The sequence below is a fragment of the Danio rerio genome, chromosome 3, assembly GCF_049306965.1.
Source record: "Danio rerio strain Tuebingen ecotype United States chromosome 3, GRCz12tu, whole genome shotgun sequence".
In the NCBI taxonomy this organism is placed as follows: domain Eukaryota; kingdom Metazoa; phylum Chordata; class Actinopteri; order Cypriniformes; family Danionidae; genus Danio; species Danio rerio.
The window spans coordinates 3374520-3399532 of NC_133178.1; the positions used below are offsets into that span (position 1 = coordinate 3374520).

At 39.1% G+C, this 25013-nt stretch overlaps 1 protein-coding gene across 7 annotated transcripts in view; it reads right to left on the reverse strand.

The window, feature by feature from the left end:
* Positions 1–25013, reverse strand: part of myh9b (myosin, heavy chain 9b, non-muscle) — a 112633-nt gene that overhangs the window by 24034 nt on the left and 63586 nt on the right. For 4 of the 7 annotated variants that reach the window (XM_073943794.1, XM_073943792.1, XM_073943793.1 and 1 more), the window contains 14 exons: positions 24058–24329; positions 23746–23919; positions 21259–21432; positions 19617–19731; positions 12603–12790; positions 10460–10581; positions 9864–9933; positions 7528–7688; positions 5293–5401; positions 5073–5204; positions 4784–4990; positions 4438–4575; positions 2801–2924; positions 2376–2547 (listed from right to left, as the gene is read on the reverse strand). In XM_073943794.1, the coding sequence (XP_073799895.1) occupies positions 2376–2547; positions 2801–2924; positions 4438–4575; positions 4784–4990; positions 5073–5204; positions 5293–5401; positions 7528–7688; positions 9864–9933; positions 10460–10581; positions 12603–12790; positions 19617–19731; positions 21259–21432; positions 23746–23919; positions 24058–24329 (2158 nt within the window). Of the gene's footprint in view, positions 1–2375; positions 2548–2800; positions 2925–4437; positions 4576–4783; positions 4991–5072; positions 5205–5292; positions 5402–7527; positions 7689–9863; positions 9934–10459; positions 10582–12602; positions 12791–16271; positions 16318–16468; positions 16533–19616; positions 19732–21258; positions 21433–23745; positions 23920–24057; positions 24330–25013 lie in introns of those variants that run through there. The other 3 variants (XM_073943797.1, XM_073943796.1, XM_073943798.1) reach the window with 2 other exon arrangements.

Genomic DNA, 25013 nt, shown 5'->3' on the forward strand with positions numbered 1-25013 from the left:
CGATAAAAACTAGCCTAGAGCACCATCAGCTATAAAAACTAGCCTAGAGCGCCATCTGCAATAAAAACTAGCTTAGAGCGCCATCTGCTATAAAAACTAGACTAGAGCTCCATCTGCTATAAAAACTAGCCTAGAGCGCCATCTGCTATAAAAACTAGACTAGAGCTCCATCTGCTATAAAAACTAGCCTAGAGCGCCATCTGCTATAAAAACTAGCCTAGACCTCCATCTGCTATAAAAACTAGCCTAGACCGCCATCTGCTATAAAAACTAGCCTAGAGCGCCATCTGCGAATAAAACTAGCCTAGAGCGCCATCTGTTATTAAACTAGCCTAGAGCGCCGTCTGCTATAAAAACTAGCCTAGAGCGCCATCTGCGATTAAAACTAGCCTAGAGCGCCATCTGCTATAAAAACTAGCCTAGAGCACCATCTGCTATAAAAACAAGCCTAGAGCACCATTTGCTATAAAAACTAGCTTAGAGCTCCATCTGCTATAAAAACTAGCCTAGAGCGCCATCTGCTATAAAAACTAGACTAGAGCTCCATCTGCTATAAAAACTAGCCTAGAGCGCCATCTGCTATAAAAACTAGCCTAGAGCGCCATCTGCGATTAAAACTAGCCTAGAGCGCCATCTGTTATTAAACTAGCCTAGAGCGCCGTCTGCTATAAAAACTAGCCTAGAGCGCCATCTGGGATTAAAACTAGCCTAGAGCGCCATCTGCTATAAAAACTAGCCTAGAGCGCCATCTGCGATAAAAACTAGCCTAGAGCGCCATCTGTTATTAAACTAGCCTAGAGCGCCGTCTGCTATAAAAACTAGCCTAGAGCACCATCTGCGATTAAAACTAGCCTAGAGCACCATCTGCTATAAAAACAAGCTTAGAGCACCATTTGCTATAAAAACTAGCCTAGAGCGCCCTTTGTGATAAAAACTAGCCTAGAGCGCCATCTGCTATAAAAACTAGAATAGAGCACCGTCTGCTATAAAAACTGGCCTAGAGCGCCCTTTGTGATAAAAACTAGCCTAGAGCGCCAACTGCTACAAAAACTAGAATAGAGCACCGTCTGCTATAAAAACTGGCCTAGAGCGCCATCTACTATAAAAACTGGCCTAGAGCACCATCTGCGATAAAAACTAGCCAAGAGAGCCATCTGCGATTAAAAACTAGCCTATAGCGCCATCTGCTATTAAACTAGCCTAGAGCACCGTCTGCTATAAAAACTGGCCTAGAGCGCCATCTGCTATAAAAACTGGCCTGAAGCACCATCTGCTATAAAAACTAGCCTAGAGCGCCCTTTGTGATAAAAACTAGCCAAGAGCGCCATCTGCGATAAAAACTAGCCTAGAGCACCATCAGCTATAAAAACTAGCCTAGAGCGCCATCTGCAATAAAAACTAGCTTAAAGCGCCATCTGCTATAAAAACTAGCCTAGAGCGCCATCTGCTATAAAAACTAGCCTAGAGCAATGCCTACTGTTAAACACTAGCCTAGAGCGCCATCTGCTATTAAAACTAGCTTAGAGTGCCGTCTGCTTTTAAAACTAGCATAGCGCACCATCTGCTATACAAACTAGCCTAGAGCGCCATCTGTTATAAAAACTAGCCTAGAGCACAGTCTACTGTTAAACACTAGCCTAAAGCGCTATCTGCTATTAAAACTAGCCTAGAGTGCTGTCTGCTTTTAAAACTAACCTAGAACGCTGTCTGCTACTAAAACTAGCCTAGAGCTTAATTTGCTATTAAACTAGCCTAAAGCGCCATCTGTGATAAAAACTAGCCTAGAGCGCCATCTGTTATTAAAACTAGCCTAGAGCACCATCTGCTATAAAAACTAGCCTAGAAAACCATCTGCTGTAAAATTAGCCTAGAGTGCCATCTGCTGTTAAAATTAGCCTAGAGCGCCATCTGCTATTAAAACTAGCCTAGAGCGCCGTCTGTGGTAAAACTAGCCTAGATCATCGTCTGCTACTAAAACTAGCTTAGAGCGCCGTCTGTGGTAAAACTAGCCTAGATCATCGTCTGCTACTAAAACTAGCCTAGAGCTTCCTCTGCTATTCATACCAGCCTAGAGCACCATCTGCTATTAAATACTAGCCTAGAGCATCATGTACTGTTAAAAACTAGCCTGAAGAGCCAACTACTGTTAAAAACTAGCCTAGAGCGCCGTCTACTGTTAAAACAAATGACATCTACTGTCAAAAAACTAGTACAGAGCGCCATCTACTGTTAAAAATCGACATCTACTGTTAAAAACTATGCTCAAAAATCAATTTCAGAGAGAATAGCAATATATTCATAATCGCTAAGAATAATTACACTTCATAAGTAATCTAGCGTGTGGCGCGTATGTGTGGTAGATTGTGTGTTGTGACCTGGCGAGTGCCTCCTGCAGCTCCTCCTCCTTCTTGGCGAGCTGCGCTTTGAGTTCTGCGATCTGCGCCTGGAGCTCTGCGATCTGGTCGTGCAGCTCTGTCGAGTCTCCTTCCAGCTTTCTGCGGTTCTTCTCCAGCTCCTGGCGCTGCTTCTCCTCGCGCCGCAGACGGTCTGGAGGAGGATACGACACATTTAAAATACAGTCACTTTACACATTAATTACATATTGCAGAAAACTATCAATATTCAAACATCACATCTAAATATAAGCAGAACATCGTCTAATAGAGCCCAGTGGATATAAATTTAAGGAAATACTCCTTGTAGAGAGGCTTGCAATGAATTGAAAACCTTAAAATGTGTAAGCACCTGCTAATAAATGTAATGTTGAAAGTGAAAGTGAAAGTAAAAGTGGAGCTCTCACCCTCCAGGTCGGTGATCATGGCCTCGTGTTTGTTCTTCAGTTTCTGCAGACTCTTGGACTTCTCCTCCTCCTCCGCCAGGTTTGTGGTGAACTCTGCGATTCGCTCCTCCATGAGCTTCTTCTCCTGCAAGACAAGCACACAGTCAGCGTCCACACAAACCCACATCAGAAAAGCTTATAGTTATTAAAAGGAACTTATTAACTGTGTATTTTTGAATCATACCATAGTTATACTGTATTTATCATAGTATTTAAACCACTTCGTTAATGAATGCTCCAGGATACTGTAGTATTAGCTACAGTAAACAAAAAACGGTGATAAATACTGTAGGATACTTTAGTTTTACTACAGTAAACTGTGGTGTGTGCTCTACAACTGTAGAAATAGAGAAGCATGTTTATATTACTGTAGTTCTTGCGTTACCATGGCAACTACAAAATCACCACAACATTTTAATTACTTTGGCTGTTGTGTTACCATAGCAACTGTAGAATCACAAAAGATTATGTACTTTGGTTGTTGTGTTACCATAGCAACTACAGAATGTCCACAACAGGTTAATTACTTTGGTTGTTGTGTTACCATGGCAACTACAGAATCATCACAACAGATTAATTACTTTGGTTGTTGTGTTACCATAGCAACTACAGAATCACCACAACAGATCAATTACTTTGGTTGTTGTGTTACCATGGCAACTACAGAATCACCACAACAGATCAATTACTTTGGTTGTTGTGTTACCATGGCAACTACAGAATCACCACAACAGGTTAATTACTTTTGTTGTGTTACCATAGCAACAACAGAATCACCACAACAAGTTTATTACTTTAGTTTTAGTGTTACCATAGCAACTACAGAATCACCACAACAGGTTTATTACTTTGGTTTTAGTGTTATCATAGCAACTATAGAATCACCAAAACAGGTTAATTACTTTGGTTGTTGTGTTACCATAGCAACTATATAATCACCACAACAGATTAAGAACTTTGGTTGTTGTGTTACCATAGCAACTACAGAATCACCACAGCAGATTAATTACTTTGGTTGTGTTACCATGGCAACTACAGAATCACCAAAACAGAGGAATTACTTTGTTGTGTTACCAAGGCAACTACACAATCACAAAAACATGTTAATTACTTTGGTTGTTACCATGGCAACTACAGAATCACCAAAACAGATTCATTACTTTGGTTGTTGTGTTACCATGGCAACTATAGAATCACCACAACAGATTAATACCTTTGGTTGTTGCGTTACCATAGCAACTATAGAATCACTGCAGCATGTTAATTAATTAATTATTAAATTAAACTTAAATAATTTACTAGAATATGGATTAAAAGCATTCGTTGCAAAACCAAATAAATTTTCTTTTAAATCGATAACAAATATTGCAAAATGACGATGTTCCCTTTGTTGAAGTTCGACTAAACATTACTTTATTTTTTAAATTTACTAACAAAACCAAAAACACCTCATGTCAGTGTAATTTGCTACATGCAGCAATCTGTTTTTAATTGAAATATTTTGTTATATATAAGGGAATATTTGATAAATGGATGTATTTATGGATGTATTTAGCATTTTTCCTTCAGCACAATTTTATGCGTGTCAGTGCACAGACCTTGGAGAGTTTGTTGTTCTGGTCGTCCAGCACCATCACCTCCTCCTCCGTCTTCTTCAGTTTGGCCTCCATCGTGACTTTCTCCAGCTGCAGCTTCTGTCGAGCCGCTTCCTCCTCGTCCAGCTGCTGCTCAAGATCCTATTGGACAAAAAACACAGTCATTTCCTACTCAGCCAATCACAGCGCATAACTCAGCCAATTACAGCTCATGACTCAGCCATTCACCCAATCACAGCTCATCACTCAGTTAAAGTGAATCACTCAGCCAATCCCAGCGCATCACTCAACCATTCAGCCAATCACAGCGCATAAGTGATCCCCCTAGCCAATCAGAGGAGGTGGTTACCGCGATGTTCTGCTGCATCTTCTTCTTCTCAGCCTGCAGGTGGTTTGCCCTCTCCTCCTCTTCCTCCACTCGGGCCTCCAGGTCGTGCAGGATCTCCTCCAGCTCCTGCTTCTTGGCCACCAGCCGGTTCCTCATCTCATCAGCCTCGGCACACAGATCCATCTCGGCCTGCAGCTGCTCCTGCAGAGCCATCTTCTCTGCGTTCAGCTGAAATCAACAACATTCACACACTCATACGGTCACATCACACTGGAGGAATAGGAGTACAGTACTGGTCACACTCTCTCACCTGCTGCTGCTTGACCTCCATCTCCACCAGCTGCTGCTCCGCCACCTGCTGCTTCTCCCGCACTTTACTCAGCTCCTCCTCTTTGGCCTGCATTTCCTCTTCCTGTCGGCTGACCTGCAGCAGTGGCTTCACCTGAAACACACACACAGGCGGCATCAGTACCTAACACACACACACACACACACAGCACATTCATCTGACAGTGTGTGAGTGTGTAAACCTTAGTGAAGAGTCTCCACCACTGCCAGTTCCTGAGCTTCAGGTAAGCAGCACAGTTCCTCTGGATCACACGCATGGCTGTCAGCTGCTGCTGTCTCTTAGCGAATGCTCTGCAGGACACACACACACACACATGAGATGCATACTTCAGTTTCTCATCAAATCTTTCGACCAATCAAATGCTCTCTAGTGTCTGACATGCCCCGCCCCCTTCCTCTCATTGGCTGTTCATTTGATGTGCTTAAGCTCAACCCCTCTCACTTGCAGAGCGGTGATAAAAACAAAATGCTATAGGCTGTTCTTTAAAGGGGAGGAGCTACTTTATGCCCCGCCCTCTCTTCATGTTTCAGTTGAAATGCTCTAAAAAGCAAAATGCTATAGGCTGTTTCTTAAAAATAGGAGGAGCTACTTTATGCCGACCCTCTCAATGTTTTAGGTGAAATTATCTAAAAAAAAACTAAGTGCTATAGGCAGTTTTTTAAAGGGGAGGAGCCACTCTATGCCACACCCTCTCCATGTTTCAGGGGAAATTACTGTACCTAAAAAAACTAAATGCTATAGGCTGTTTTTTGAAGGGGAGGAGCTACTCTATGCCCCGCCCTCTCTTCATGTTTCAGTTGAAAAGACTTAAAGAAACAAAATGCATAGGCCGTTTAAAAAAGGGGGAGGAGCTACTCTATGCCCCACCCTCTCTTCATGTTTCAGTTGAAAAGACTTAAAGAAACAAAATGCATAGGCCGTTTAAAAAAGGGGGAGGAGCTACTCTATGCCCCACCCTCTCTTCATGTTTCAGTTGAAAAAGCCTAAAGAAAAAAATGCTATAGGCTGTTTAAAAAAGGGGAGGAGCTACTCTATGCCCCACCCTCTCATCATGTTTCAGTTGAAAAAGCCTAAAGAAAAAAATGCTATAGGCTGTTTAAAAAAGGGGAGGAGCTACTCTATGCCCCACCCTCTCATCATGTTTCAGTTGAAAAAGCCTAAAGAAACAAATGCTATAGGCTGTTTAAAAAAAGGGGAGGAGCTACTCTATGCCCCACCCTCTCTTCATGTTTCAGTTGAAATGACTTAAAGAAACAAAATGCTATAGGCTGTTTTAAAAAGGGGGAGGAGCTACTCTATGCCCCACCCCCTCTTCATGTTTCAGTTGAAAAAGCCTAAAGAAACAAAATGCTATAGGCTGTTTAAAAAAGGGGGAGGAGCTACTCTATGCCCCACCCTCTCTTCATGTTTCAGTTGAAAAGACCTAAAGAAACAAATGCTATAGGCTGTTTAAAAAAGGGGAGGAGCTACTCTATGCCCCACCCACTCTTCATGTTTCAGTTGAAAAGACCTAAAGAAACAAAATGCTATAGGCTGTTTAAAAAAGGGGAGGAGCTACTCTATGCCCCACCCTCTCTTCATGTTTCAGTTGAAATGACTTAAAGAAACAAAATGCTATAGGCTGTTTAAAAAAAGGGGAGGAGCTACTCTATGCCCCACCCTCTCTTCATGTTTCAGTTGAAAAAGCCTAAAGAAACAAAATGCTATAGGCCAGTGGTTCTCAAACTTTTTTCATCAAGTACCACCTCTGTCTCTCCAAGTACCACCAAAATGAGCAGTATTGAAATACAGTAGCGTAGTAGGCCCAGTAAAGCAACTACAACTCTGCAAAGTTAAAAAAACGTGGCAGATTACCTCGGATATATAGGATATATGTCATATATGGCATATTATATACATAATTTTTGATAAATTTTGAAATGTGTGTAGCATGTACTAGACATATTTCATTCCTCCGTGTACCACTAGAAGGAAGCCTGCGTACCACTAATGGTACACGTACCACAGTTTGAGAACCACTGCTATAGGCTGTTTAAAAAAAGAGGAGGAGCTACTCTATGCCCCACCCTCTCTTCATGTTTCAGTTGAAATGACTTAAAGAAACAAAGGCTATATGCTATTTTTAAAAAATGAGAGGAGCTACTATATGCCCTGCCCTCTTCATGTTTCAGTCGAAAAGACCAAAAGAAACTAAATGCTATAGGCTGTTTTAAAAAGGGGAAGAGCTACTCTACGCCCCGCCCTCTCTTTATGTTTCAGTTTAAACGAACTCAAACGCTAAATAAAAATGTGCAATTCAAAGAACCTTTAAAGCCTTAAAAAATGGAAAAGCAATTAAGGGCTTTTTTTAAGAGCCGTCAAAACAATTCAGTTCAATTGAATTCACTGTCTACCAGTAAACTCCAGCAAAACTCACTTGCGGGCGACGTATCCCCGGCACCAGGCCTGGAAGTTGATGATGACGTCAGTGATCTTCATGTCCCGCTCCTCCTCCAGGTGGGCCAGAACTCCAGCGCGGAAAAACACTTTACTCTGACCGATGCGGTACAGGTTAGGGTCCAGCTCCAGAGCTCTGATCTGACACGCAACAAACACAGACACACATTAGAAACGACACCAATACAACAATAAAATGACTAAATTACTCAACAGAAAAAAATAAATGAATTAAAAACAAACTAATTTAACATATTAGTAACTACTTTTAGGTATATTAGCAACACTGAAGAAGCACTAGTGATGATAATAATAGTCATTTTGCAGTTTTATTAGAGAAGCACCAAAGGGAAAATCAGCCCCAAACCAAACATTCTGAATGCACTTGGCTCAAAAACGTAATTATTCATTATTTTCGAGTAACATAACTTTTATTAGTGTTGCCGTTACAACACAGTAGTGCTATTGCAGACAGAAGGAGCAAGTATACTAGAAATAGAAATGTCCAGTCGGGCATGTTGTTTGATGTGCAGTTCATACCAAGATTAATAAAGGGACTAAGTCGAAAAGAAAATGAATGAATGAATCTCAGTGTCAAGAAATGCTTTTAAATCATCACATTTACACACATTTCAACTTTGTGTGGTGTGGCGTTATTTAGTCGACTCTGATTTTGTGATTTTGTCTTTCTGGTGTTTCCTGCGGTCAATGGAGCAGTCCGGCGAAATGACAAAGAAAGCTAATCCTAATTGGTCCTCGTGCATTGTGCATGTGATTGGCTTACAGATAGAACCTTATAGAGCCAAGCTAGAGTTCAACTTTGTAGATACACCTTTTTTGTTTTTTTAAAGGGTCACGAAACACCAAAACACATGTTTTGAGCTGTTGACAGTCGTATATGTGTCCCACCCTGCTAAAAACACTATTAGGACACCTATATTTCACTAAAAAGTGTAAATTGGTTGTTTTTGCGTTATTTCAAGCAAATTCGTACTTCCGGTTTGAAACGAATTTTTGAAGCTGCGTAACGGTCATGACATAATAGCGTGTATTCCAGCGTGCAGACTGGACGTCTGTGCCAGAGTGTGTCTTATTACGTCTTACAGTGTGATGCATTAATGCATGAGTAAGGCTTGGTTCAAACCAATCAGCGCGCTCTATTGTGCAACTTCATTAATATTCATTACTGTCACCGTGTTTACACGACAAAGACGCCACGTTGTGTTGGCAAAACAAGCGTGAAGTGTTGCTTTTATAGTTTGCTGCCGTTAAGTTTCGTTTTCATTTTCTCTCTGTGAGAGCGCAGCTGGATCACGTGTGGATTAACAGTGTACGCGACGCTCGACAACAATAACTTACGTGTCTAAGGAGGATTATTGTTTACCTGAGAGCTGTTCTCATCTGCAAACGCTGAGATCTGGATTCACTTGTAGTCTCCTCTTAATAAAGACGCGGCTCTAGTTGCTGGTGATTGTCCTGTCTCTACAGATTTGGTAAGTGAGCGACCAGTGCTCTTTGTTTATTTAGTTTGTTCATATCGAATTAAGTTAATATTGCACTGAGTGCAAACATGTTAGCACCGCATTTTGTGACCGGAATAACACACGCGGCTTTCTGACGCTACCTGCCGTGTGCATCTAAGTTTTCGGGAAATGCTGAGTTTTTTTTTCTCTCATTCGCCGTGCGGTATTAAACATTGCATGAAATATACACGCTTAGAGCAGCTCCTCGAATCAAATAAGGACATGAATGAATTCCCTGAATGAAAGAGCCAAACTGCTGTTAAAGTCCAACATTTAATAATTTGGCAAATAATTCGACTACAGATGTCCATGTAGGTTAAACACCACTTTCTAAACCATCACTTTCTCCTGTCTGTGTATTTTGACTCTGAAACTCGCGCGTGCACAAATAGACACTCCCACACCCTCCCACTTTAGTTCCTCCGACACTCCCCCCTAAACAGAGCTGGACACGCCCCCTTTTCTGACTTTTTCCAAAGTAGAGGTGTGAAAACACCCTGCTGAAACGAGGGGGTTTCATGGCCCTTTAAATAAAAAGCCTTAAAATGTAAACAATGTATAAAAACACATCCCATCATGTAAATAAGTTGCCATTTAAAAAGAATATGTGAATAACTCAATTTTGACAAAAATGTCAGATAGTACCTTATAATTGTAAGGTGACGATGTGCAGATCGATTCTGCCTATTTTTTTCTGATTTGATCAACTCAATTCCCTCATGATCCACCAGGGCATATCCAAATGACATCTAATGATTTTATTTATATTGTTTAAACATAAAACTGCTCTCACCATCAGCATACAGGCCTGTTTGCCATCCATGAATCCTTTGGGAATGGAGTTTGGCGTGAGGATCTCATACCTGAGCGAAAAACACAAACCACCAATAAACATTACACCTTCCATATCCAGTTGAAGTCAGAATTATTAGCACTCCTGTATTTTTGTCATGATGACAGCACATAATATTTGACTCGATATTCTTCAAGACACTAGTATTCAGCTTAAAGTGACATTTAAAGGCTTAACTAGGTTAATTAGGGTTAATTAAGGTAATTAGGCAAGTCATTGTTATATATAATTATAAATATTGCTTAATGTGGCTAATAATATTGACTTAAAAATGGGTTTAAAAATATTTTTAACTGCTTTTATTCTAGCCGAAATAGAACAAACAAGACTTTCTCCAGAAGACAAAAATATTAGAGGAAATACTGTGATAATTTCCTGAATCTGTTCAACATCATGTGGGAAATATGTAAATAAGAGCTAATAACATATTTATCATAATTCTGACTTTAAACGTATAACTTCGAGTTCAAACAGAGCCTCTGAGAGACTATATAATGTTAGATTTAAAGGTATCTCTCATTAAAAGTGAGGGTTACCTCTGTCTGAACTCCTGGAAGACGATGCGGTTGGGGAATCCCTGTCGGCAGATGCGGATGCCCTCCAGCACACCGTTACACCGCAGCTGATCCAGGACCAGGTGAGGATCCAACTTACCCGCCTGACACACACACAGACATTTACATTGCTCAGTTACTGCATGCACAGTTTTAACTGCAGACGTTTTTGTGCATGATGTTAATTTCGTCATCAGTCAGTGAACAGGAGAGTACAACAAATGATGTTTGTATAGACACTAGGGTTGTCACCATACTGGAATTCGGTACCAATCGATAGTAAAATTTTAAAAACGTCCATTTCCAGCAAACATTTGCGCACTTTTGAGGTCACATACTCAACAGAAATGACTGTGATTGGCCGTAAAGGTCAACAGTTCACCAAACTCCCCACTGTTTACTGAGTGTAACCACAGATATAGACAATGGAGCTTTTCAAAGTTTCGTCGAACAGCTGGTCTGTCATTAAGCTGACATACGAGTGATCCACTGAGGAATCGCTGCTTTAAAATGCTCCAGTGTCACTGTCGGATGTTAGTCACATTATTTTTTTATTCTCAAGTCCGTTGTTTGCTGTTTTCAATACAAAATTTTGGTCAAAAATGTATTGTCTGTTGTCAAGGACACTAGTTGTTAGTCTAAGGTTTGTCATCTGTTGTTATGGACATCAATTAATATGGACATTATTTTTATTGTAAAAGTTTGTCGTTTATTGATGTGGACACTATTTTAATTCTAAAAGTTTGTCGTCAATTGATATGGACATTATTTTTATTTAAAAAGTTTGTAGTCAATTTATAAGGACATTATTTTTAATCTAAAAGTTTGTCGTCAGTTCGATATGGACATTATTTTATTCTAAAAGTTTATCGTCAGTCGATATAGTCATTATTTTATTCTAAAAGTTTATCGTCAGTCGATATAGTCATTATTTTATTCTAAGTTTGTCGTCAATTCATCAGGACATTATTTTTATTCTAAAAGTTTTTCGTCAATCGATATGGACAGTATTTTATAGTAAAAGTTTGTCGTCTTTATAAGGACATTATTTTTCTAAAAGTTTGTCGTCAATTGATATGGGCATTATTTTTATTCTAAGTTTGTCATCAATTTAAAAGGTTATTATTTTTATTCTAAAAGTTTGTCGTCAATCGGTATGGACAGTATTTAATTCTAAAAGCTTGTCGTTAATTTATAAACGCATTATTTTTATTCTATAAGTTTGTCGTCAATTGATATGGACATTACTTTTTATTCTAAAAGTTTGTCGTCAATTTGATATGAACATGGATATGGATCATTTAATTCTGAGTGCGAACTAGGTGCGGTTGTTATGATTCCAATTGTTTATGATGTGGATGCTCATAATGTTATCATCATTATAGCTATTTCGTTAATTATTGGCCTTGCTGTGAATACTAACATAGTCAAAATCCATCATTACAGATTATCAAATAGTTTTTAATTTTAGCACTACAACTACTGAGGCGCTATTTTGACAACTTTTAATATTTGCAATTTTATTAAGTTTGTAGAAATAAAATAGGCATATCTATAACTTGCCTGGCTTTTACTAAATGTGTATATATTACCTTATAGCATTGTTATTTCATTATAATCAAATGTCGTTCAGTGTCTGCAACTTTTCCTTTAAATTTGCATGACTTTAAATATAATTTATGCATGCCTCTGTTGCCTAGCAACTTCCTATTATGAAATACCACAACTTTCTATTGGCAAAATGGCAAAAACGTAATTTTAGAGGTGTCATTTAGCATATGTAGAGTGCCGCAATGAAAAATTAAAGAGTCGCAGACATCCATGTGTGTGGTCTAATGTAGCCCAACCTCACAGTTATAGGCTGCATTACCAAAAAGATCATATTTTTATGGCGATGACTTTATTAAATATGATGACAGACATTCAAAGCTTAATTTTAATATCTCAGTAGAAGCTTCGAATGTAAATATGACGTGACAATACGTCGTCTTATATGAGAAGCGGTCAGAATGATTGTAGTTGGTTCCAGTGTTAAAGTGAAAGTTAGTATCTCACAGCTTGTTTTAGCGGTGTGTATGTTTTTACTGTAATAATAACTGTAGTAATGCCGAGGACATGTCTGTACCTTCTTCTCGTGGTTGGGAATGATGCAGCGGACAAAGTTTGGGTTGGTGTTTCTGAGCGTGGCCATGAGTTTGGAGAGCTGCTCTTTATAAAGCTGCCCGACCGTCCGGAACATTCCCTTACGAGTCTTAAAGGCTCCCGGCAGCTCCGACATCCCAGCAACTTTATCCAGACCCACGATGCGGTCCACTGAGACGCACACACACACACAAACACACATGTACAGTTACTGTGATGTAGACACTTGATCTCAGTGCGCATGCAGTCTGGTCATGAGGCGAACGCTTCCCACAATTCAGTGGGGCAAACACAATTCAGCACTAGTGACAAATCACAGACACACACACACACACACACATATGATGCTGGTGAAGAGTGGAGGAGAAAACACACACGGGGAGATGATCCAACTCAATGCAGTGCAGGTGAGACGGACGTGTGTGTGATCATGTGTGTAATATGTGTGTGTGAGGTCCAAAATAAACACCTTCCTCATGAAAACACAAGCTGAACTGAATGACAGATCTCATATCATTAACGAGTGATTCATTCTGCTTGTGCTTCATAAATGAGGCTCAATGCGCACAAAATAAATATCATACACGGTTGAGAATATCACTGATTTCCTCAGTTGGCCAGAATGTTTTTAATTGAGTCAATTTAAACTAAAGTTAAACCCTTGAAAGTATAAACTTATATATTTAATAAACCTTAAAAAATAAATTAAAAAAAGGACAACCTAAGAATTGAGTACACATTTATAAACAAACATATATATATATACACAGTTAGGTCCATAAATATTTGGACATCGACACAATTCTACCGTTTTTGGCTCTATACACCAACACAATGGATTTGAAGCGAACACGATGTGCTTTACCTGCAGACTGTCAGCTTTAATTTGAGGGTGTTTACATGCAAATCAGGTGAACACTGTAGGAATTACAACAGTTTGCATATTTGCCTCCCACTTGTTAAGGGGCCAACAGTAATTGGACAATTGGCTTCTCAGCTGTTCCATGACCAGGTGTGGGTTATTTCCTCATCATCCCAATTTCGATGAGCAGATAAAAGGTCCAGAGTTCATTTCAAGTGTGCTGTTTACATTTGGAATCTGTTAGTCAACTCTCAAGATGAGTTTCAAAGAGCTGTCACGGTCAGTCAAGCAAGCCGGTGAAGCCCAGTTGTCGATTCATTTATTTGTTTAGTTAATATTATAATTACATTTGTATTTTGTTTATTGTATGGCGGATGTTTTGTTTCTGAATTTGCATTAATGTTTGATTTAAAAGCTCTACCTGCTGTGTTGTGACGGAAGTGGTGGCCAGGAAGAGATCTCCCGGAAGGTATATAAAGGGGGCGGAAGAGCATTGTGAGAGGATGTCAGGGTGAAAGTTGATGTGTGAGAGAGAATTCGCTTCAATAGTAGTTGAAAAGAGAACTGAAGAGAGATTTATACGTCTAAGATTGTGAGGATAGCAATTTCCTCTATTGGATATCGTCTGACTATTTTTGACACTGTTCACTAAGTGAAGTTTCACAACCTAATTTTGAGAGGAGCATGTGATATGATTAACTGCAGCTGGTCACCCATCTACAATCATTAGTTAGCCAATCAGACTAATCCAAACTCATAAGTAGCCCAGCTAGAACTACTTCCTTATCTCCGTTTTCTGAAGAAACCCCCCTCCCATCCACCCCTTCTCCTCCTTTACCACGGGGAGTTCTCGAGAACCAACTGATCTCATACTCCCCTTACATCCTCTATTGACTAGGCGGGAGCCCTGACCTCAACTATCTCCGAGCTCAGAGTTCTCTCCTGGGACAGCATGCCAAACCTGCTAACAGTTGTCAAACAATATCCAAGTGTAAACTGTTGAAATACAGTGTTAGCTGCAAAGGTGGAGATCTCTGCGAATTATTATCGTCCTATACATCAACAAAACTAAACATTTCAGATTGCGCCCTGAGAAACCAGGATACCTCAGTGGTTTATCTGGCAGTGTTAGACAAGACAGTACACTGCGGACTCCCCGCTATTCCCTCCTGAACTGTACTAGCTCTGATGTGTTCCCTGGGCTATGGTAAGAGTAAAATTTTATTTATTTTTTGGGTGTTTTAATGCCACTACGAATGCCGAAACAGGCCTGCAATGAGGTTTAGCTATTTTTCCATTCATTTTACATGGACTATTTTTGGTCTTTTCTAAACGAACTGCTGATATTGCTGTTTATTTGAGTTTGGGGAAAAAAAGGAAAACGTAAAGCTTTATTTTTAACAAACCTTTATTTCTTTTATTTGTATATCTTGGTTTAATTGTATTTAGGTAAATTTGGAAGTGTAATTTTGTACCAGATTGGGTGTGTTTACTATTTATATTAATTGGTATCAGGTTTTGGGTTACTTTTTGGGGTGAAATTACAAATTAGAGTGATCTAATTTATAACAATTAAGGGCACTTCCATCGCCATAGGGAAAGGGTGCCACACCCTCATTAGGCTGTAAAAACAAAACAAACCCATCAGAGAGAGCAAAAACATCAGGCGTGGCCAAAACAAATGTGTGGAACATTCTTAAAAAGAGAGAACACACCAGTTCGTGCTCAAGCTCAGCAACACCAAAAGACCCCGAAGACCACAGAAAACACCTGTGGTGGATGTCTGGTGATGTCCATGCCTTCCAGACTTTAGGCTGTAATTGACTGCAAATGATTTGCAACCAAGTTATAAAAAAAGTGAAAGTTTGATTTACGATTACTATTCTGTTTATTCACTTTTGGTCCCTTAACAAGTGGGAGGCAAATATGCAAACTGCTGTAATACCTACAGCGTTCATCTGATTTGGATGTAAACACCCTCAAATTAAAGCTGACAGTCTGCAGTTAAAGCACATCTCGTTTCATTTCAAATCCATTGTGTCTGTGTATACATCCAAACATGATAGAATTGAGTCGATGTCCAAATATCTATGGACCTAACTGTGTATAAACAAACATATGAAAAATTATAAAACATTGACGACACTAATTTAACATGTCTATCCTCAAAAAATAAATAAAAACAAAAAACTAACATGCATCATTAGATAAATATTAATAGGGATATATATATATATATATATATATATATATATATATATATATATATATATATATATATATATATATATATATATATATATATAAATCGTAAACATAAGATAAATTAGTCACTAAATTTATAAGCTTAAAAATAATAATAATAATTATATAATAATAATATAATAATAAAATACAACGATTTTTAAAGCATTTCCTAATAAACAATGGTTTCTTAAAATATATATATATATATCAATAAATAGATAATAAACATTTTAGCGTAGTCTGCATACAATGTGGAAAATATACACAAGTGTAAAACTGTTAAATATGATTAATTTGAGTCAAATATTTGTATTTTAAATGGACCAAAAAGTATGTAGTATGATAACTATAAAACAAAACACTAAATTCAACAGTAACTAGCTAACACTACATTCCCCAAGACATAAATTAGATTTCATAAACACTTTACAGCGAGTTTTGCGCTGTGTGAATTTTGGACCGGTGTGAGTGTGTGTGTGTGTAACTGCATACTGTGGTCATGTTTCACTGGTGAGAACAGAACCAAACCCATGCAGTTTATACCCATTTCTGTAGTACCACAGATGGACAGCGGGGGCGCCAAAGCACACTATATCACACAGAGAGGAGAAACAGCAGAAAAATCAGAGAAATACACCTCAGATACGCACACTCTCTCACACACACATACACACAGCTGATGGGATGGATGGAGTGGAGGGAAATAAACTAAAAGGGGAGAGAAAAACCGAAGACGTCACCTGGCTCTAAATGAAGGAAAGGAAAACGCTGATAGAAATAAGCTCTCTGACAGGTCTGGAGCTCTGAGAGAGATTCGGACAGACGGGACGGAGAGAATAAAGGCCCAGGAGGACACAAAACAAGGGATGCATGGAGGGATGGAGAATAAAAGAGGAGCGAACACCAACGACACGAGCAGAAGAGAACAAATCCGGTCAGTTTCCAGAGAAAGAGAAGAAAAAAAAGACGCCCAGAGTGTTGAAACATTAGAGGACTTCATGCAGGGCTGGACGACATCAGGTAAAACTAAAACATCGATTAACTAAAGATTCCGTTAAGTTAAAATAGTGTCTTTTGACATAATTGGTGATGTGTGTGTGTTTATAGCACATGAAAAGAAAGGCGAGGATTTTTATGCTATGTAAAACGTTACTTCCTGCTTGAGCGGAAGTTATTGGCTGCGTCCGAAATCGCCTATTACTCAGTAGGTACTGCATTTGAATTTAAATTTACTACTTGACCATTAGAAAAGTGTGCTCTATACAGTATGAATGGAATTCGAACGTACTACATTTTGTCATCATTACGTCACCTAAACCGCGTCAGTTGCATCACTTCACTACCATTCACGAATTCTCTCATGGTGCATCGTGGGATAGTGTAGTGTCCACTAGTAGGTAGTGTTTAAACTAGTAGGTCATCCGGGTACTTCTCGCATACTGCTTTTCGAATTTTGCGAATTCAGACATACTACTGGACTCGCATACTGTTTTTAGCATACTATATAGTATGGAAGTATGCGGTTTCGGATGCAGCCGTTGTTTTGGCTGTGACTGGTAAATGATGGTCGTGCAATAAAAGAGACGAGTTCAAAACTGTTGTTCTTAGTAACAGTTTCAACTTAATAATGAGTATTAAATTATTATTTTATTTTAAATATTATCAGTGCTGTCAAACAATAAATCATGATACAAAATAGAAAAATAGAAGTTTGTATTTACATATATACAAGCACGTAATTCTCTCTCTCTCTCTCTCTCTCTCTCTCTCTCTATATATATATATATATATATATATATTTATTGTATAAACAGATAAAATACAAAAATGTTTAAAAATATAATACACTTACATTCATATTAAATTTAGATTTTAAATGCAAATAAACTCAAATTTGCTTATATATCTGAGGAAATGTTTATTATATATTCAAAACGTATATTTAATCCAAGTATAAATGTATTTTAATATATTTTTTGAAATTTTCTCAAATATAAACAAATTTCAAAACAAAATTGAAAAAATGTTTATTTCAATTAAAAAGGTATGTTTAATACAAAATAAGTTTAAATAAATTATATTTATTTATTTTCTCAAATATATACATGTATTTGTGTATTTATACTGTATATTTATACATAATTTATACCAACAGCCTAGTGGTTAAGTGCGCCGACATATAGCACCAAAGTGGTCGCGGCGACCAAAGTTCGATTCTTGGCTCAAGGTCTTTTAAAGGCGACGCAGGGGCGCAGTAGGTAGTGCTGTCGCTTCACAGCAAAAAGGTCGATGGTCCGAGCCTCGACTCAGTTGGTGTTTCTGTGTGGAGTTTGCATGTTCTCCCTGCCTTCGTGTGGGTTTCCTCCGGGTGCTCCGGTTTCCCAACAGTCCAAACACATGCGGTACAGGTGAATTGGGTAGGTTAAATTGTCTGTAGTGTATGAGTGTGAATGAGTGTGTATCAATGTTTCCCAGAGATGGGTTGCAGCTGGAAGGGCATCCGCTGCGTTAAACATATCCTGGATAAGTTGGGTAAGTTCATTCCGCTGTGGCAACTCCAGATTAATAAAGGGAGAAAAGATAATAAATGAATGAAATTTATACATAATGAATATGCACAGTACACACTAATAAATATGATGAAAATCCAACCTTTTATTTTGGATGCGATTAATAGTTTGAGAATACTAAATAAAAGTGTTTCATTCATTTATTGGTTAACTTGGCCCTCATAGTTGCAGGTCTGCGCTGTAAATATACTCAGCTATATAAGGTGAGATTGAATTTCTATACATTTTCTTTATTGATTCATTCATTTTCTTTTCGGCTCCCTTTATTAATCCGGGGTCGCCACAACGGAATGAACCGCCAATTTATCCAGCACACGTTTTACGCAGCGAATACCCTTTCAGCTGCAACCCATCACTGGGCAACATCCATACACTCTTATTTACACACATACACTACAGCCAATTTAACCTACCCAATTCACCTGTACCGCATGTGTTTGGACTGTGGGGGAAACTGGAGCACCTGGAGGAAACCCACGCGACCTCAGGGAGAACATGCAAACTCCACATAGAAATGCCAACTGACCCAGCCGAGTCTTAAAGCAGCGACCTGCTTGCTGTAAGGTGAATGTTCTATCCACTGCACCACCGTGCTGCCCAGTATATTTTATTATATTACATCTTTTTTTATATATATATATATATATATATATATATATATATATATATATATATATATATATATRTGTATATATATATATATATATATATATATATATATATATATGTATATATATATATATATATATGTGTGTGTGTATATATATATATATATATATATATATATATATATATGTGTGTGTATATATATATATATATATATATATATATATATATATATATATATATATATATATATATATATAAAACCAACTTTATATATATATATATATATATATATATATATATATATATATATATATATATATATATATATATATATATATATAGATATATAACCAAAGCACGGACTGCTCGAAATGAAGATGTCTTGTGAAAAATAAAAATCTGGTTTATCGTAAAATACACTAAAATTAAAACAATAACTAGCCGAAATATAAGTCAAAAATAACCAACACGTGAAAAAACGCTGACGATAATTGCTGTGTGAAAAAAGTTGAAAATAATAACTCGCATGTGCTTTAAAAGGGTGTTTCAAATGTCTATAATTAAAAAAAGTGCATAATAATAATTAAAAATGAGTGAATTTCGATGAGTTAGAGGTTGTAAATTAGGCTTTCAGTGAATCGTCCAGCCCTACGGTCACATCTACATCTGCTGCTGCTGCTGTAATGTTGATCATGAAGCTGAAACTCACCGTCTTTCCACAGCTCAGACACAAATCTATCCGTGGACTGGTTGAGTAAAGTGGCCACGTTATCATTCAGCGGGTCCATGTTCTTCATCAGCCACTCATCTGCCTTATAGTCCACCTGACAAACACAGATACACACGTTTACAAGTGTCAAATGACATATGCAGTCTAACTATTAATGCATTTAGAATCCAGACATCCATTTAGATATTGTTTTTACTAGTCCAGGACATCATCAAGATTCATTTGTTTCGTTTCTGCTTATATTTTAGTACCATTTACTAAACAATGGTGGATATAGAGGGATAATATGAGAAATGCTGAAGGCATCTGAATGAATTTAGCTTTAAAGAGCAGCCATTATGCAAAAATGACTTTTATAAGGGGTTTAAACACAGGCACAGTGTGTGAATATATCCAGCCACTAATAGTAAACAATAATTAATTCTATTTCTTATAATCAGACTGGATAAAAACAGTCTGCAGAAACACTTTGATTGACATTTGCACTTCCTACGTGTCATTAGAGGGGGAAAGCCCCGCCCATCTCTCCCTCATTAGCATAAAGAGTGAGTGAGAAGCAGCCGTCTGTCCTTTAGCCATAAGAGTGTTTGAGCTGCTGAAGAGAATGTCAGCATAGACTAAGAGGATCATAGTTGTGATTTCATCAATTAGATGAAGAACAAACAAACAGCGACAGGAGTCTCCACAGACTGACAGAAGCATGAAGCACACACTGATGTTCACTGGCACTATGCTGACACACAGGCATTTGTAGCTCCGCCCTCTTTTGAAAACAGCTAATTTGAATTTAGAAAACATTATCTGTGTGATAATTTGAGGGCAATTATCACTCTCATCACCCTTATAATTTTAAGGGCGCTATCACACCTACACTTTTGTTTCGGAACGTGTCTCGTTTGCCCAGTTAGCGCGGTTCGATTGGCATATGTGAACAGGGCAATCGCACTCTGTTTCCGCGCTAAAGTAATCGCTCCGAGATCGCTTGAATGAGGTGGTCTCGGCTCGACTGAAACGAACCCTGGAGCGGTTCGATTGCAGTGAGAAAGCGATCTGATCCGAGCGCGGTTATATCACAGTGTTTTATGGATATGTAATAGGCTTACGGCTATATGAAGAGAGAAATACGAGTAGGGCAGGAAGTTTCGCGAGTCTACGGAAGCCCGCAAACGAGTGATGATCTCCCGGTAATCTCGCGTCTCCCTCCTGGTCTTCAAATAGGCATCGTCACGCACCCTTCTCACCCCTCCCCACCGCATCTCTCCTCAGACACGTCACGTGCGCGCACCCTGTCAATCACCACCAAACCACCACCTCTCCTGACAGCTGAGCGGGACGCTGCAAAATAAACCCTGACACTCTGACCAATGTGAGGAGAGTTTACTCGCACGTGACTTGTTTTAGCTCTTTTGGTCCGATTAGAAACTTTGCAGTGTGAAAGCGAACCGCTCCAAGAGCAAAGAGCAACAATGTAACAATTGTAATCTCTGTTTCGAAACAACTGAATCGATTCACAAGTGTGAAAGCACCCTAATTCTAGGGATATCAGAGACTTATTTTACATCTTGTTAGAATAGGCAGATTCCCTTTTAATGTATCTTAACCAGAAGAGCACAGTATTCACCTTTCCAGCATAGTGGATGATGCAGAAGTCAGCCTCGTCTTTCAGTTTCTTGGGTTTGTGGAATTTGGGATGCGTGCCCTGCTCCTGCAGGACCTTCTCCACGAAACTCTTATCTGTGGCTTTAGGGAACCAGCACTCCTCGTCCAGGAGAGCCAGGATACCTGGAGGACTCGCCTGCAAAAAACAAACACAATAATGGATTCCAGGATCTTAATTCCTAATCTTAAACATGGCTGACTCTAGAATTGCTGGTACGTCCTAGATAGAACTTCTATCATTTTTTAGAAACGGTTTTGAACAGTAACAATGTCAAATCTTTAAAAGTAATATTTGTGTGTGTATTTAGGGACATTTTGCCCTGTAACTATAAATTTAAAGACCCATGTGTCCATTCATCTGAATCTAACATTCAACTTCAGTTTTCATTTTGTTTGTGTCGTTACTTTACTACGCTCATTAAACATTTACATGGAACATCTATTTTCTGTATTATTTATAAAATATGGGAAATATAAAATGCATTTTGTGTCTGTCTCTACATTTAGGTCAACTCTGTTACATCGGTTATTTAGAGGCGGAACAATCGGTAAAGCACTGATAGACAAAGCATGTGATTTGCTCCAAGTGTTGTAAACAAGAAGGCACTGATGAGTGTCCTTACTCATTCATGTGTGGAAAAGGTTTAGGATACAACAATAGTAGATTTTGTCAACTCTGTACCTGTAATATTCTCATTCCCTTTTAAAAAACAATAATATGATGAAAATGCATATAATTGAGTTTTAGACATTCCAGGTGGAGTCTGGTTTGAGGTTAGTGTCACAAAATGCTGGAAATGTCAACTCTGTAATGGGTAAACGTCAAATTCTGTTACCGTTAGTCAACTTTATTACTGGTGTTAGTCAACTTTGTTAACATCAGTTAACCCTGTTCCCGGTGTCGGTCAACTCTGTTACCTTCCTTCTATTCTGTTACGGTAACAGTCAGCTCTGTTACCGGTAACCGCAAACTCTGTTACTGTCAGTCAACTCTGTTACCTTCCATCAACTCTGTTACCATCAGTCAACTCTGTTACCTTCCTTCCTTTAACTCTCTTACCTCCCGTCAACTTTGTTATGGTAACCGCCAACACTGTTACTGTCAGTCAACTCTGTTACCTTCCTTCAACTCTATTAGCATCCTTCAACGCTGTTCCCTTCTGCCCACTCTGTTACTATCAGTCCACTCTGTTACCTTCCTTCAAACCCTGTTGCTTTCCGTCCACTCTGTTACCTTTAGTCAACTCTGTTGCCTTCAGTCACCGTTACCTTCCGTCAATGTGTTACCTTTAGTCAACTGTTACGATAACTGCCAACACTGTTACTATCAGTCAACTCCGTTACCTTCCGTCAACTCTATTACATTCCGTTCACTCTTTTACCTTCTGTCAACTCTGTAGCCTTACCTTCCTTCAACTCTGTTACCTTCTGTCAACTCTGTTACAATTCCGTCAACTCTGTAGTCTTACCTTTCTTCAACTCTGTTACCTTCTGTCAACTCTTTAGCCCTACCTCATGTGCACTCTGTTACCTTCTGTCAACTCTGTAGTCTTACCTTCCTTCACCACTGTTACTTTCCCTCCACTGCTACTTCAGTCAACTCTGTTACCTCCAGTTAACTCTGTTACCTTCAGCCAACCCTGTTGCCTTCCGTCCACTCTGTTACTATCAGTCAACTCTGTTACCTTCCTTCAGCTTTAATACTTTCGCCCCACTGCTACTTCAGTCAACTCTGTTATTTCCAGTTATCTCTGTTACCTTCAGCCAACCCTGTTGCCTTCCGTCCACTCTGTTACTATCAGTTAACTCTGTTACCTTCCATCAATTTGTTACCTTCCGTCAACTTGTTACCTTCCGTCAACTTTGTTACGGTAACAGCCAAAACTGTTACTGTCAGTCAACTCTGTTACCTTCCGTCAACTGTTACCTTCCGTCAACTCTGTTACCTTCCGTCAACTGTTACCTTCCGTCAACTCTGTAGCCTTACCTTTCTTTAACTCTGTTACCTTCCATCCACTGTTACCTTCCGTCAACTCTGTAGCCTTACCTTCCTTTAACTCTGTTACCTTCCATCCACTGTTACCTTCCGTCAACTCTGTAGCCTTACCTTCCTTTAACTGTTACCTTCCGTCCACTCTGTTACCTTCCGTCAACTCTGTAGCCTTACCTTCCCTTAACTCTGTTACCTTCCGTCCACTCTGTTACCTTCCGTCCACTCTGTTACATTCCGTCAACTCTGTTACCTTACTTCAACTGTTACCAACAATCCACTGTGTTACTTTCCTTCAACTCTGTTACCAGTAACCGTCAACTCTTCTACCTTCTTTCAACTCTGTTACCGGTAGCCCTCAGTCAACTTTTCCACTATCCATCAACTCTGTTACCGTGGGCTAAATATAATCAGAGAAGATCATGAAAATGGATCAGATTTCTTTTTTGAGTCACTCACGGGTTTCTCGATGAGGTCGATGCAGGGCTGCAGGTCGAGGCCGAAGTCGATGAAGCTCCACTCGATGCCCTCCCGCTGGTACTCCTCCTGCTCCAGGATGAACATGGTGTGGTTGAACAGCTGCTGGAGCTTCTCGTTGGTGTAGTTGATGCACAACTGCTCGAAAGAGTTCAGCTGTGGAGACAAACAAATACTTTACTGCAAAGAATTGTGGGTAATGTCTATGCAAGTTGCCGTTGTACTTAAGTACAGTAGTGAAATAAAAATACAATCTACTGTCCACCACAGGTAGGTTTATGGATCATGCTGTACCTCAAAGATCTCAAAGCCGGCGATGTCCAGAATGCCGATGAAGGAAGCGCCCTGACGCTTGGTCTTATCCAGAGCTTTGTTGATGCGCATCACCAGCCAGCGAAACATCCTCTCGTATGTGGCTTTGGCCAGAGCCTCCACTGCAAACTCGGCCTGCTCCTGTGTCTGCGCCTTCTGCACGTAGTCCCGGCCCACTTTTATCCGGGGCGAGAGGATGGCACGGGTGAAATCGGTCACATTCATGCCCATCAGATGGCACACCTTCTGAGCGGCTGGAGAAGGGGATGGAGAATGGTTAAGATAACTGACATTAAATCACAAAACCAGTCAAAAGCGCCAATGTTTGAAAACTGAGATTTATGCATTATCTGAGAGTGAAACAAATTGGTTTTCCATTGACGTATACAGACGAATAGCTGGTTAGACTTTCACCTGACTAGCTGGAAGTCTAACTTACCAAATGTTCAGGCCAGTTTGGAGCAGCTAATGACTATTTTTGACTACTTTGTACAAGTAAATTACCCTTTTTGAACTAGTTATTTCCAACTAATGACATTTTTTGGAATAACTAATGACCATTTTAACTGGTTTATACTAGGGTTGTGCATCTAAGCTATAATGCCGATCCGATACGCATCTCGATACAAAGAATACGATCCGATATATTAGCGATACATTTATGACATATTGCGATGCGACACGATACGATTCACACCCATATCACGATACGATGCGATAATTCAGCACTAACTAATTAAATCAAGTTTATGAGATGATGTGAAAGAGGATGCTGTGCCATTGAATGAGTTTGATTATTTATTAAACAAGCAAAACCAAGACTTTTTTTACAAACTGGCTTTTCTCTCAGAGCCAGAGTGTCAGTTTACAGAAGAGGGCCATTTTAGAACATATAGCACATATTATTTAAGTATTTTCAAGATAAACAGAATGTATAA